Below are 13,003 nucleotides of genomic sequence, written 5' to 3' on the forward strand. Positions count from 1 at the left end.
ACAATCTCTGCAGCTGCATCCACCCACTGACCGGCTCAGCGTCACCTCCTGTGAAATCTCGCTTGGTGACAATAAAGATAATGACATTCTCATGAATGGCTTACAGACAGACACAGCTCAAGTGTCCATAGATGGATGAATGGGGACACAAGTGGTGGTCCATCCACAGCTGGAGTGTCCTCGGCCAGGGCAGGAGCGAGGTGACACACTGCAGCGTGGCCAGACCTGAGGACCAGACACACAGGGCCACAGCTTGTGACCTAGTAACAGGAGAGTCCAGGACAGGAGACCAGAGATGGGGCGTAGACCTGGTGCCGAGCTGGGGAAGGACTTCCTTCTGGGGCGACAGAATGTTCTAGAACTAGAGGAGCTGGAGGCCCAAGCCTGTGGCTGTCCTGAAACCCAGGAAGCCCACTTGCCGTGGACGAACAGGCTGAGACTGCCACCTCAGAGACCTGCTGTTGATGACGTGCCGCTGCCACCACCCTGCATCTCCTGGGTCCGGGCTGGGCTGTCCGGGTTCCCTGAGCCTGGGCTCCCCCTCTGTGCTGTGGGGGATCCCTGGGCCACCCCACGGTCCTCAGAGTGGGCGGTGTCTGTGCCCCTGGTGTGCTGGGCAGGGGCAGGGCGGTGCACACAGGGCCCTTTGTGGCAGCTCGGCCTCATTAGGAGGCAGACCCCGTCGCGGCCCAGCGCGGCTGCATTAATGGGCTGAGAACGTTCCCTCTGGGTTAATTGTGCCCAAGAAGCCGTCGTCCCGCGGGTGGGAGACAGGCGGCAGTGGGCTGCGAGGACTGCGGCCCCTCGGCAGGGCCACCTGCCAGCCGGAGGCCAGCAGCCTCTGTGCCTCATTCCCTGGGCCCGGGGCTCAGACAGCAGACCGGGCCTGGTTGGGGCTGGTGGGGAAACCGAGTCACGGCCACAGCTCAGCAGTGGAAGCTGGGGAGAGGCAGGGCCTCCTGTGTGCACAGGGGTGTTGGGATGGGCACCCACAGACTCCTGTTGTGTAGGGCCAGCCAGGTACCAGCCCTCCGTCTGCCTGGCTGATCCAGAGGGCAGGTGGCCGTTCCCATTTCCCAGCGAGGGAAACTGAGGTCCGCAGGTGCCTCCCCGAGGCGCACACTCAGGGCCAGCCCCACCCACGCAGGAACCCCCAGGCTCCACTGTGATGTGCCAGGACACCCCCGTTTCCCTGGCAACCTCAGGCCCGCCTCCCGGTCCGCGAGGTAAAGCGCTCCACAGCCCAGACGGACACACCTTTGGGGTTTATGCATTTTATTATAAAAAAATACAGAATCCAAAGTCAATTGTGATGGGAGGGAGCCCCAGTGCCAGCTCCAGGCCTGGCAGTGCCTCCGCCCTCATCCTCCAGCCCTACAAAAGCCCCCGCGTCCCCGGGCCTCGGAGCCGGCCTCCGGCACCCTACACAATATATATTTATATAATATCTAGAAAACACAGCCAGGAAGGGCGGTAGAAATACGAAATCTGTATAAACGCCTCGTTTCCTTCATGAACCCGTCTTTGGGGAGGGGCTGCCTTTTTTGGTAGTGGTCCTCCTCTGTTCCATCCATTTTTTTTCCCTCAGAAACATGATCAGGTCGGGGGTGGGGGGGTCCACAGACAAAATGAGCTTATTGCCAAGTGTTGCCTCTATTCTAAAACGTCCCCCCACCCCCCGCCGAAATAAAAGACCCCAACCAAGGGCTGAAAACAAAGGTCTGGCGGGCCCACCCTCAGGAATACATGAAAATGATCACGGTACACACTCGCCAGCTCTATTTACAGAAACAGCACCTTCTCGGCCTTGGAGAGGCCCTGCCGGGCAGCGGGCCTGCCGGGGTCCTCTGTGGAAGGCCCTGACCCCGGAGGGTCATCGGGAGCTGGCAGGGAGCCCCTGGGCCACAAGTGGGGGTTCGGACCAGGCTCTCTTCTGGCTCAGACTCGCTGGTCTGCGGGTGTGGCTCCAGCCAGGACCCAGCAAACGGGCTGCAGAGTGGAGGGGTGAGCAGACCTGGTGTCCCTGGATTCCTCCCTGGGCCGGGACCCGCCCACCAGTTCTGCTTTCTTCCGCAGCACTGGCCACAGCAGGGAATAAATTAAATCAGACATTTCAGTCTTTCTGACCCAACCCTGAAACATACACTGAGAAAACAAGGGTCGGCACGAGGGACCGGGGAGATGGCTCGGTCAGGGGCTGTGCCCACACCTGGTGCCCCAGGGGCACCAGGGATCCTGGCTGGCCCCTCCTGGCAGGCAGCACCGCGGAGGGAGAAGCAGCGTCTCTATTTGGTCTCAGAGCAGCCGTGGCCAGGTGGGGAGAGCCGAGGCTGGGCAGTCCAGGTGGGCGTCCCAGGAGGCTGGCATCCTTCAGGCCAGGACTAGGAGCCCAGGAGGGTCCACAGCACAGGGACAGAGCTCAGGAAGAGGCGGCAGCCAGCCAGCCCGCCGCAGGAGTTGTTACTGGTGAAGATCGGCTCGGGGGCCTCGTACAAAGTCTCGTCTGGGGGACACAGGAGATGGCACCGTCAGGGGGGCCTGGCCACAGACGTCGGAAATGTCTGCACCAGGGGATGTGGAGGCTCGGGGCGGGGCCTGCCCAGCCACGGCTGAAGCCAGGGACTCCAGGGGCCGAGTGGGGACCACCCCAACCAGGCCCTCGGGACCCCTCACAGGTCCTGTGGGTGGAGGACACAGGGTGGAGGGACCTGGGTCCTGCTGGCTCCCTGGGCACTTACTGGTGGGCCGCACATAGACCTTGAGTCGCAGACAGGGCCGGTCCACAGCGTTAGGAGGTGTGGCAGCTGGAAGGGAAGCCAGAGAGTGAGTGGGCCGCGGGCTCCGGATGCCTGAGCTCTCCCGGGGCCGAGTAGCCCCTGACCCCAGACGGGGAGTCCATTCACAAAACTCCCAGTCGACATCCAAGCCCCAGGCACAAGGCCCTGCTTCCCACAGTCCTCCTGCACATGTCCAGGGCTGCCCTCTCTGCCCCACCTGATCCCAGAGCCCGAGGCTGTGTGTGTCCCTGTCCTGCTGGGCCTCACTCTAGCCCAGCATAAGGTGAAGTCCAAAAATAATGGACACTGACTCTCTGGTGTCTGTCAGCAAAAAACTGGTGTAGCCAAATAATGGAGCCAGGTCCCAGCCCCTGTTCCCCGGGGGGCCTGTGGCCAAGTCACCTCCGCAGTGGGCTGCGCGGTCACCTCGCAGTGGCCTGCCCGGCACAGCAGGTGCTCTAGAAACCCTTCTTTTTGTTTCCATTTTTCTTTTTTTGTGGGGCTGGGGACAGAACCAGGGTCTGGCAGATGCTAAGCAGGCGCTATGTCGCTGAGCCCCTGCCCCAACCTGGGAACCAGTGTCCAGCCAGGTCAGGGACTCCCCGGGGTGTGCCCACAGCCAGGTCAGCGCCTCTGCCCCACCCCAGAGGCTCCTCCCGCTGGAGATGAAGATCACACACTAATGGCGATAATCGTCTTCATGGCACTCCCATCGCCAAGGAAACGTGACACTGCTCCCTCCCGAGCGGCGGCCACTCACAGATGTAGTAGTACTCCTGCCCGGGCCGGAACTCGAAGCCCAGCGAGAAGGGCGTGAAGAGCTGGAACTTCTCCGAGAACTTGAGCGGGCCCCCGGGCGCCGCGGGCCGGTTGCACTCCCAGCGCTTGAAGCCGCGCTGGCGGTGGTCGCAGGAGGCGTGGCCCTCGCCGTTGACCATGTACAGCACGTAGTGCTCCATGCGCTCGGCCGGCGGCAGCGGCGCCCCGTAGTGCGGGCAGTAGATGTCCAGGTAGTCGTTGATGCTCACCTCCACCGTGTAGCCGCCGCCGCCGCCCGCCGCGCCCGCGTGGAACCTGCGGGGGTCAGCGTCAGCGCAGGGGCGCGGGCGGGGAGGGGCCGCCCCGGCCCGGCCGCCCGGGTGAGGCTCACGCTGCACCAGCGGAAGGACACCCTAGCGGGCCACAGGGGAGCGGGCCTGGGCCGGGCAGCGGCCTCCTGCCCTGCGGTCCAGGCCTCCGGGGTCTGCACACTGAGGCCCACCCCAGGGGAACAGACTCCCCCAGGCCCCCTGCCCACCCTCGGCGCCCCTCACTTCCACCTGCCAAGCAGGGCGGCCAGGATGGGGCAGCTCCAGGCCAACGCAGCCTCGGTTTCCCTGCAGGGTCAGGCTCCCGTGCAGACACCCACCCTTCCCTGGGTCCCCTTTACCCTCACCGGCCGGCTCAGCAGAGCCCTGGACGCCTGCCCCACCCGTCCACACTGTGCCATCCCAGCACACCTCCCGCCTTCTCTGATGATCCCGCCCAAGGCCCTGGAATCTGCAGCTGCCCCCTCCTCTGCCACCCACGGGCCCTTGGCTTCCCACACCTGCCCCCCCCCCCCCCCCGTCCTGGGGCCATGCCCCTTCCTCCAGGGAGCCCACTGGCCCGGCCCTTTCTGGAGGATGGAGGTCACTCGTCACAGGGAGAGCCTCTGCCATCAGCGCCTGGGGCTACAGCGGCAAGGTCCTCAGATCTGCTGGAGGGCTCCCCGGGGCAGCCGCAGGAAGGGGCCTTGGGAGGGACTCATTACCACATGAAAGGTCCTGGCGCAGGGCCAGGCGGGCACCGCTGGGGAAACTGAGGCCGCCGCCCCCACGCCTCCGGGCCACTGGCACAGTCACTGGCACGGCTCCCTGAGGCAGCCCAGGGAGGGGACAAGGGTCGGGCCTGGACGGGAACCAGGCCACAGGAGCCCCCGCCGGCACCTCAGTTTCCCCGCTGGGTCCAGCTCTCGACCTCCTGGGCTGGGGTCCAGCTGTGGAGAAGCTCAGGCGGGAGCCCAGGGCCTCCCACCCGGCCTCCCTGCAGCCCCTCCTCATGCTGCTGGGCCCCACTGTCGTCCTCCCGGGAGCCGACCAAGGCCAGGGACAAGGACACCCGGAGGGCGCAGCAGGGAGCCGGGGCTGCGAGGACCCAGGGGCTCACCCTGGCTCAGGGCCTCCTGACCCTCACCTCGAGCCCCTCGGACAGGCATGTCTGTCCCAGGCTTCGTCAGCTCACTGGCGTGCCTCCCCGGCCCCAGGGAGAGCCCAGCTGCCCACAGGCTGGTGTGTCAGTGGCCCAGCACCCACCGGGCAGGGTCCCCAGGTACGGGCACCTGGACCACGCCCACCCCTGGCCCTCAGTTTCCCCCACCCTGTCCCAGCCCTGCGACACCCACAGCTGGAAGGAGCAAGATGTTTCCTGGTCAGACTCTGGAAGGTGAGTCGGTGAACCATTCCAGGTCCCGTCCTCCACTGGTCCCGAGTCGGACGCAGCCCTGTTCTGGTTTTAATTCCTTAAGCGGGAATCTTGGTAGATCCAGATGTGGGGGCTCTCGAGGCCACTGTGAGGGCCTACAGGGCTTCCCTGAGTCCACGGACATCTTTTCTGAATGTCAGTCTGTCCACTGCCTGCTGACCCAAAGCCATCCATTCCTCCTCAGTGCTCAGAATACAATCCACACCCCTCAGGCACTTGTCTGCCCCTCTGCCCACCCCTTCCTGAAGCATCAGCCTCTGGCTGGCTCCACTCCCACCTCAGGGCCTTTGCCGATGCTGTTCTGGTGCTTGAAAAGTCCCCCACCCAGTATCCCAACTTGACACCGTCCCTATTCACACCTTCACATCAATTGCTGTCTTCTCTGCCCCACCCTGAGGCCAGCCCAGGCACTCCATACAGTGGTGTTGACTGAACAAGTGAATTGAAAAGCCCAAGGTCTGGAGGGCTCTGAGATGCTGAGGTCGAGGGTTGCCTCCTCCAGGGGCCTGGGGGATGGGGGCCCAGATGGGCTAGCCCGGGGAAGACCCCTGTGCTGGCCCCCTGTGCAGGACAGATGCGGGGGCTTCTCTTTCCCATACGGGGCTTCCCAGCTGAGGGAGAGGCTCTCTCACGCCTCCCCCAGCCCAGCAGCCCCTTCTGCCACTGCCCAGGTCCAGGTGCCTGCCAGGGTTCCCTGGCCACCCGGACCCTGCCGGCCACTACCAGCATCCCTGCGGCCAGCGGCTCAGCAGTGCCGTCGGCAGGCACGGCATGAGATGCCCACGGCAAAGCGACTAGTCAGGAGTCTCAGGCAGGAAGGGTAGGGTGGGGCTGGACTGCCAGCCTGGACACAGAGGGGGCAGCAGTCGGACCCCGGGGGGGGGGGGGGCCTTCCCACCAGGCTCCAGGTGGGTCTCCGGCGCCACCTCTCCAGCTCCTCTGTGGCCATCGCCGTCTCTCTGCTGGGTCTAGTCACACTGCGGGTGCCCGGGTGGCCCAGCGACCCAGCAGAGAGGGTCCCAAGGCTCAGCGTGGGCCTCAGCCACCCCAGGGCCTTTGAGGCCACAGGGGAGGAAGGAAAGGCCAGGCGGGCACAGGCAGGTCCAGAAGGTGGGCTGTCCTGGGCCTCCTCCCTGCCGCCTCCGTGCCCAGAGCTACCCCTCTGCTCCTCAGCCAGACCCCACAGGAGGCAGCCCTGACGTGCCCAGCGCAGACGAGTCGGGGTCCTAGGACTGCCTCATCTGTGGAGCGGGCACCAGGGCCCAGGGAGGGTGGCCCAGGGAAGGGCGGAGCTGGGGGCAGGGTCTGTGGGTCACATGGTGGGCACCTGGCACTCAGTGGACTCAGGGACGGGGTGGGGACAAGACTGCCAGGCTGGCTGGGCCACAGAGGTCAAACACCCCCTGGCCTCTCCCCTGGCCTGTGCTGAGCTTCCTGCCGTGTCTGGCCTCACGGTGGCCGTGGGGCTGGACACTGGCTCTGCCCCCTCCCCTGGCATGGCCTGCCCAGGCAGGGAACAGAGCCGGGCCAGTTCTGGACCCAGCACCGGAAGATAAATTCCCCCAAAGCAAGTAGAGGGCGTGAGGCTGGCCATGGCTGGTCCCAGGGAGCAGAAGGGGCACTTACTTGTAGGAGCTTGTGGTGTGGGGTCCTATCCCCTCGTCCACCAGCCAGCTCAGACCAGGAAAAGAAGCTACTGGCCCCACAAGTGCTTTTTCCCACTGTCCTAGAGCGGCGTCCACCACCCCATGACCCTAAGAGACCCGTGAGAGGCCCCTACTGACCCTCCAGGGGATCGCCACTGGGGCACAGGAGGTCAGAGGTGGACAGTGCCCCTTGCCTGACCCCCGGCCCCAGAGATGAGGTGACACTGTGTCAGCAACTGGCCCAGGGGCTGAGGGACCCTGGACAGGGGCTTCCTCAGCACTGAGGGGCCAGGGCTGTGGTGGCAGGGCGTGACGGCGGACGCCATCATGGGAAGGAAGGGGGGGCAGGCCTGGGACGGGGCACCAAAACCTGCCGTGCCTGGGAGGTTGACTTGGGTGGCTCTGTGTGGACTGGGGCTGGCTGCAGGTCAGAGCACGCTGCCCCTCTGGACCATGGGCACACCTTCAGTCTCCTCTTGGCAGGGGCCTCAGCCCTGGGCTCCACGCCTGTCCTCCCCCTATGCGTCCTCAGAGGAGGCAGGGGTCTGATGGGCTGGCAAGCCTCTGGGCCTCGAGTCCATGCCCTGGTTTCCACGGCCTCCCAGTCCCCTCCCCGGCCACCGCCTGGCTCGGCGGCCTCCCTGGGCTGATGGAGGAGCAGACACACAGAACAGAACCACAGGCAGCCGGCAAAGCACAGTCCCTTCAAAGCCAGCTGCCCCGGAGGCTGAGCAAGGCCAGCAGCCACCGCAGGGACACCCGGTCACCTCCACCACAGGGAAAGGCCAGCCCTCGGAGAGCAGGTCCTGGCCCCACCGCCATTCTCCTACCTGGTGTCCAGGAGGGACGCTTCTTGTGGCCCACATGACAAGGGCACCCAGCCACAGGCACTGGGGTGGGCGCCCACCCGAGAGCCCCCCTCCTGAATCGGCACCTCCAGGAAGGCAGGAGGGGACTTGAGTGGACAGAAGGGGTCCTGTGTGATGCCTGCTCTAGGCCTCAGTGGCCCCCTTTCCTGTCGCCAGGGGAGCCGGAGCAAGTAGCAAGGTCATGGCTGGACTGCTCCGGGCAGCTGGAGCAGAGCCCTACAGGCACGCTCTGCAGCCACCGACACAAGCCTACGCCGGCCTCGCACCGACACACGCGTGTGCACTTGCTCGCAGACGTGTCTGTGCAGCCCAGCACGTAGGCACTCTGTGCAGATGTGTGTGCAAAGTGGGTGCACCACACAGGCAGGCACACACACGCTCAGTGCACATCACACAGGCACGTGTGCAAAAACGCCAGAGGCTGGTGTCGTGTGCACGTAGACTTCTGCGGCACTCTGCCTCATGGACACACGTGTGCCCCACTCATGGACACACACCTCCTGGGACCCCAGGACACTTGCACACCAGAGACAAGAGCACACGTGGCCACATGCAGCTACAGGCACAACCACGGCCCCGTGCAACCCCCAGGTGCTCGCACACATCACAAACACAAGCATAGCCCCAGCACGCACAAAATGCCGTGGCCAGGGCAGGAGGGCAGCCAGCCCAAAGCCAAGCCAGGGACCCCTGCCCAGTCCAGCCCGGCTGGTGACAGGCCCAGAGATGCCCAGCGGCTGGCTCAAGGGGGCTCAGTCCAGGTGGGGACTGGCCAGTACGGGTGCTGGCCTATGCGCCCTACCCTGTGGCAGCCGGGTAGTAGCGGGTGTGGGGCTCCCTCCAGGACCTCATGATGTGTGTGCACAGGTTGGTCACTTCACAATAGGATGTCACTTGGGGACACATATGCACTTGGTACAGGGGTGGCCCGTGGACGGCTGGGACCGGTGGGTCTCCCATTCAGTCCCTCAGTGGCTGCATGCTCTGTCCCCTGTGGGAACCTGCTGCCCCACCTCTGCCACCCTGATCAGCATGCCTTTTGTGTGCCCCACTCTGACTTGGGGACCTCCATCCAGAGTCACCACCCATCTCTGCTCAGACATCCATCCACCCCGGTTCTGCGGGCCTCCCCAGGCCGACAACCCCATCGCTGGGTCCCCTGGGTGGCCGGAGCCGAGGCCAGCCCTCCTGGTGCGCCTGCTGGGCCCCTGCTCACCCGGTCACCCCTGGCATGATCTCGGGAGGGCTCCCCGGGCTGCCGAGAACCCCCCATGTCAATGGCAAAGCTTCCCTCTGGACAGATCCCGGTTTCCTGGGCGAGGTGGCCATGCTGGTCCTGGGCCCGCTGCATGGTGCTGGGCAGGGTCAGCGGCACCCTGCCTGCCCCGGCAGGAGCAGGAGGACCCCCCTTCCCCCCACCCTGCTCTGGGGCTCAGTTCTGACTGCCAGGCCATGCCCTCGGGGCTGTCGGGTCACACAGCTTCAGGAGGTGGCCCACAGGCCGGCACTGGGCACCGTGGCGGGCACCAAAGCGCCATCTCCATCCCCTGGCAGGGGGTCCAGCCCACTGCCCTTGGCCCTGCGGCAGGTGGGGTCAGCGGGGTGGCCCTGACACCCCCTTCCTTCCCCAGTCCCTGTTCCTCCAGTGTTCACCAGAACAAAGGACAGGCCACGCTGGGATGGAGATTCCGGAGCTGAAACCAAAAACTTGGGCTGAAGCGCAGCTCGCTGGGCTCCCGTGCGGCCAGCGGCCAGCAACAGGGAAGAGCCTTAATCAAACCCACATGTGGTGCAGTGGGATGAGCTCTGCCACGGCCTGCTGTCCCTCTGGGGCCTCGGTCCCTGCCCTGGGGGCCCAATCCCTTGGACCTGCATAGACAGGGTAGGTCTGAGGGTGCTGCCTACCCCACAGCAGGACACTGGCTGCCCTCTCCCAGAATCTGCCTCAAAGAAAGCCCTTTATGCAACTTTCCACCACAGGTTTGGGATAACAGGCAACAGCAAGGACAAGAGGAGACCGCTGCTCAGGAGGGCAGCTTGGCCGGCACAGGAAGCAGCCGGGACCTGGAGAGAAAGCGGCCGGTGGCAGAGGGGCATGGAGCAGGGAGGCCCCTGTGTGCAGCCTGACCAGCCTTGAGCGGCGGTGTGCGGGCTGAACACCAGCCTCAGGAGTCCTGAAGCCCTGGCCCCCACAGGACCCCCGTCCTCTCTGGCCACTGAGACCAACAGCCCAGAGGTTCTGTGGATGTGCAGGACCTGTTCAGTGGCCAGTCAACTTTTCCCACTTGGACTAACAGGGGCTGCTGTCATCCTCCAGTGGTACTCGGTGCTCAGCATGGACTGGGGTGGGATTGTGGGACTGTGCGGCCGCGGGTGGGGCCCCTCCTCCGGGTGCGGCAGGCTGGGACCCAGCCACCCCTCCAGCCCCAGCTCTGCTCCCCTCATATTGACCTTGAGCCAGCCCCTCTGCACCTCAGTTTCCCCATCAGCCTCAGAGGATGAAGGAAGGTACCCCATTGCACCTCCCACACTGAGCCCAGCCCCTCTGGTCCCTCAGCCTCCCTGTCCCTATAAAGCCAGGACTAGGTCCCCCACTGGAGTAAATGTGAGGTAGGGAGGGACATTCCAACTTCCCCAAGTTCATCTGGGGCACCTCCCACAGGACGCTCCGGCAGACCCCTCACCCTACGGCCAGTCTCCAACCTCCTGGGACCCCTGGGTGTCAAAGTCCCTAGGGATCTCCACCAATTCCTCAGCTCTTGGGGGAACCCCAGAGAGGCAGTGCATTAGGGATCCCCCAAGCCCGGGGAGGGGACTGAAGGGGTGCCCGGCTTCAGAGAGTGCCAGAGGGGTTCCCCAAACTCTGGAAGACGTGGGCGCTCTAGTCTGCTCGGGAGTAGGTCGCCCTGGGGGGTTCTGCACTAGGCGCACTAGTCCCCGGAACTCCAGGGCCCGGCACTCCCCGGGGTCCCCGCGCGCCCACCCAGCGACAGCGCGGGGCGTGGGGCTGTGGCCTCGGGGAGGCCGGCGTGGGAGCCGGGGCCGGGGTCCCGGTGCCGCGCTCACCTGGGGTTGCTGCGGTTCCAGTACACAGCGTAGCGGTCCGCGTTGGCGCGGGCGTCCTCAGCGCGCGCGCAGGGCGGAGGCGGCGGCAGCGGTAGCAGCAGCAGCAGCAGTGGCAGCAGCGGGCGGTGCGCGGGCGCCATGGCCCCGGTCCGGCCGCCGCGCTCTCCGGCCGCCGCCTGCCCGCGTCTCCGCCTCCTCCGCCGCTGCCGAGCGGGCGGAGCGCGCGGCGCGCTTGGAGATCCCGCCGCCCCGCCTCCGCGCGCGCGACCTCGGCCGCCGAGAAGCCAGGCGGCGGCGGGGCGCGGCGGCGGGCGGCCCCGGGCGCGGACCCGGCCGCGCGCGGACTCGCAGCCCGTCAGGGAGGGGCCGACTCCGGCCTTTGTCCCGCCTGAGCGCCGGCCGGGCCGCGGGCGCCCCCTCCCGCCGCGCCGGGCTGCGCGGGGCTGGGCTGGGCTGGGGGCTCCAGCCCCCGCCGCGCCCCGCCCTGGCCAGACCGCGAAACGGCCCGCGTCGTTTTGCTGGATCCACAGGGTCCCGCTGCAATGACCCCAACTCTGCGGGGGGGGGTGTGTGTTCCGGGGCCAACGTTGCCGCCCGCGGGGACGGGGACACAGGGCTCTAGCCCCTCCGTGCACTGCAGCAGGCCCTCTGCAGAGCTCCACCCCAAGCCACGTAAGAGGTGCAAGGCGCGCCCTCACCAGGGGTTCAAACATCAACTGGTCATAAAAGTCCTGAATCAGACCCGGACAACTCTGAGCGCTTTGGAGTCCAGTGGACTGAAGCCCGCAGCGTCCTCTGCTGCCTTTCCCAGGGCCTCGCTTCCTCTCTCTGAACCTGGAGCCTGTTCCTTCTCTGGCGTGTACACCACATCCAGTAGACACCTAAGGATGCTAGGAACACAGTAGGTGGTCAAGATCCTGGGCTGTAGCAGCTCGGGATGGTATCCAGAAGCTGAGAATGAGATCCGGGCCAACAGCAAATAAGTCAACACACAGCAGGACAGGGAGGGTGGTCCTGGTGGAGGGCACAGCTTGTGCAAAAGCCCCAGGGTCCAGCCTGTTCAGGGACCTCAGAGGGACCTCTCCCTTTCCTGGAGAAACCAGGGGTCTGTCATCTGCTTCTGCTCTCATTCCTACCACAGCCTTTCTGGCCAAACTCTTGAGCTTATGGAGGGGACGCTGTCACCAGGTGCAGCTAGAATGGGCCAGTGGCCTCCAGCAGGTTCTACTCTTCAGGTTTGCTTCACTTCAATTTGTAGACACTGCAGGGCTGGGGGCTCCACGCTGGGAGCCATCGGGACCCTGGAAGGCCCCAGTGTGAGGGACTCTCCAAACTCCTCAAGGGACTCTGAGATCTGGAGAGCAGGGAACTCACCTGTACCCAGCAGCGTGGAGATGGCAAATGGACCCGCAACCACAAGCCTGTGGTATGTGTAGGGATTTGTCACATGGCCCCAGAGCTCCTTCCTTGCCCCCTTCCCGCAGGCCACACAGCCCACCCTTGGTCCGGACCTGGAAGTCTCTCCTTCCCTTGGCTTCCTGTCCCAGTCCTGGGTGGGGGCTGTTTTGTCAGTTCTGGGTGTTCTGGCCTTGAGATCCTGTCCCCTGACCCAACCACAGATGATCCAATTTGAAGGCCCCAGGTTGGCCCAGGTGGCTGGATGGAGGAAGACAGGCCGAGGCAGGTCTGGGGTCACCCGAAAGGGCCTTCACTGAGAGTGTGGGGTTATAACCTCCCTGGTCCCCAGAAAGGTGTCCTGGGGGCCTGGCATGGTCTGGCTCACTGGGGAGCAGAAAGGTGGCCTTTCCCAGAGAGGGTGTCTTGAGTGGAGGTGTGGCTGGAACTCACGAAGGACACAGAGGGCCCAGGGGCATTCTGCTGGCAAAGGTGGGCATTCCCAAAGCCCCTCTGCCAAGACAGGAGCCACCCTGCTGGGGTGGGGGTGGACAGGCAGTCTGATCGGTCAGACCCAGCAGGCCTTGACCTGCATGGGGAGAACCACAAGGGCACAGAGGAGAGGACCCTGGGCAAAGGCCTGGGTCTGCTCATTTGCATGCAGGGGCCACCAAGGCATGAGCCGCCACCGCCGAGCGGATTTGAGCAGAAGCTCACTCTCCTCTGTTCTTGTCTCTCTCAAGGTCAG

The 13,003-nt window shown here is 65.2% G+C and overlaps 1 protein-coding gene across 1 annotated transcript; it reads right to left on the reverse strand.

Annotated features, from left to right (window-relative positions):
- Window positions 1–1,359: 1,359 nt before the first annotated feature.
- On the reverse strand, window positions 1,360–11,001 carry Efna2 (ephrin A2). Its single transcript, XM_026414002.2, has 4 exons — window positions 10,861–11,001; window positions 3,538–3,851; window positions 2,739–2,804; window positions 1,360–2,503 (listed from the first exon to the last, which is right to left on the reverse strand). The coding sequence occupies exons 1-4, from the start codon at window positions 10,998–11,000 to the stop codon at window positions 2,382–2,384; spliced, it is 642 nt and encodes a 213-aa protein (XP_026269787.1). The 5' UTR covers window position 11,001; the 3' UTR covers window positions 1,360–2,381.
- Between the last annotated feature and the right edge of the window lie 2,002 nt (window positions 11,002–13,003).

This window comes from Urocitellus parryii, chromosome 3, assembly GCF_045843805.1.
Source record: "Urocitellus parryii isolate mUroPar1 chromosome 3, mUroPar1.hap1, whole genome shotgun sequence".
NCBI classification, from domain to species: Eukaryota; Metazoa; Chordata; class Mammalia; order Rodentia; family Sciuridae; genus Urocitellus; species Urocitellus parryii.

Excerpts from the sequence above, each read along its gene's own strand:
- Efna2 (XM_026414002.2), bottom strand. The coding sequence starts at position 11,000 with ATGGCGCCCGCGCACCGCCCGCTGCTGCCACTGCTGCTGCTGCTGCTA. Across the intron at positions 3,852-10,860 it reads TGGAACCGCAGCAACCCCAG|GTTCCACGCGGGCGCGGCGG; the intron begins GTGAGCGCGGCA and ends TGACCCCCGCAG. Across the intron at positions 2,504-2,738 it reads GGTCTATGTGCGGCCCACCA|ACGAGACTTTGTACGAGGCC; the intron begins GTAAGTGCCCAG and ends TGTGTCCCCCAG.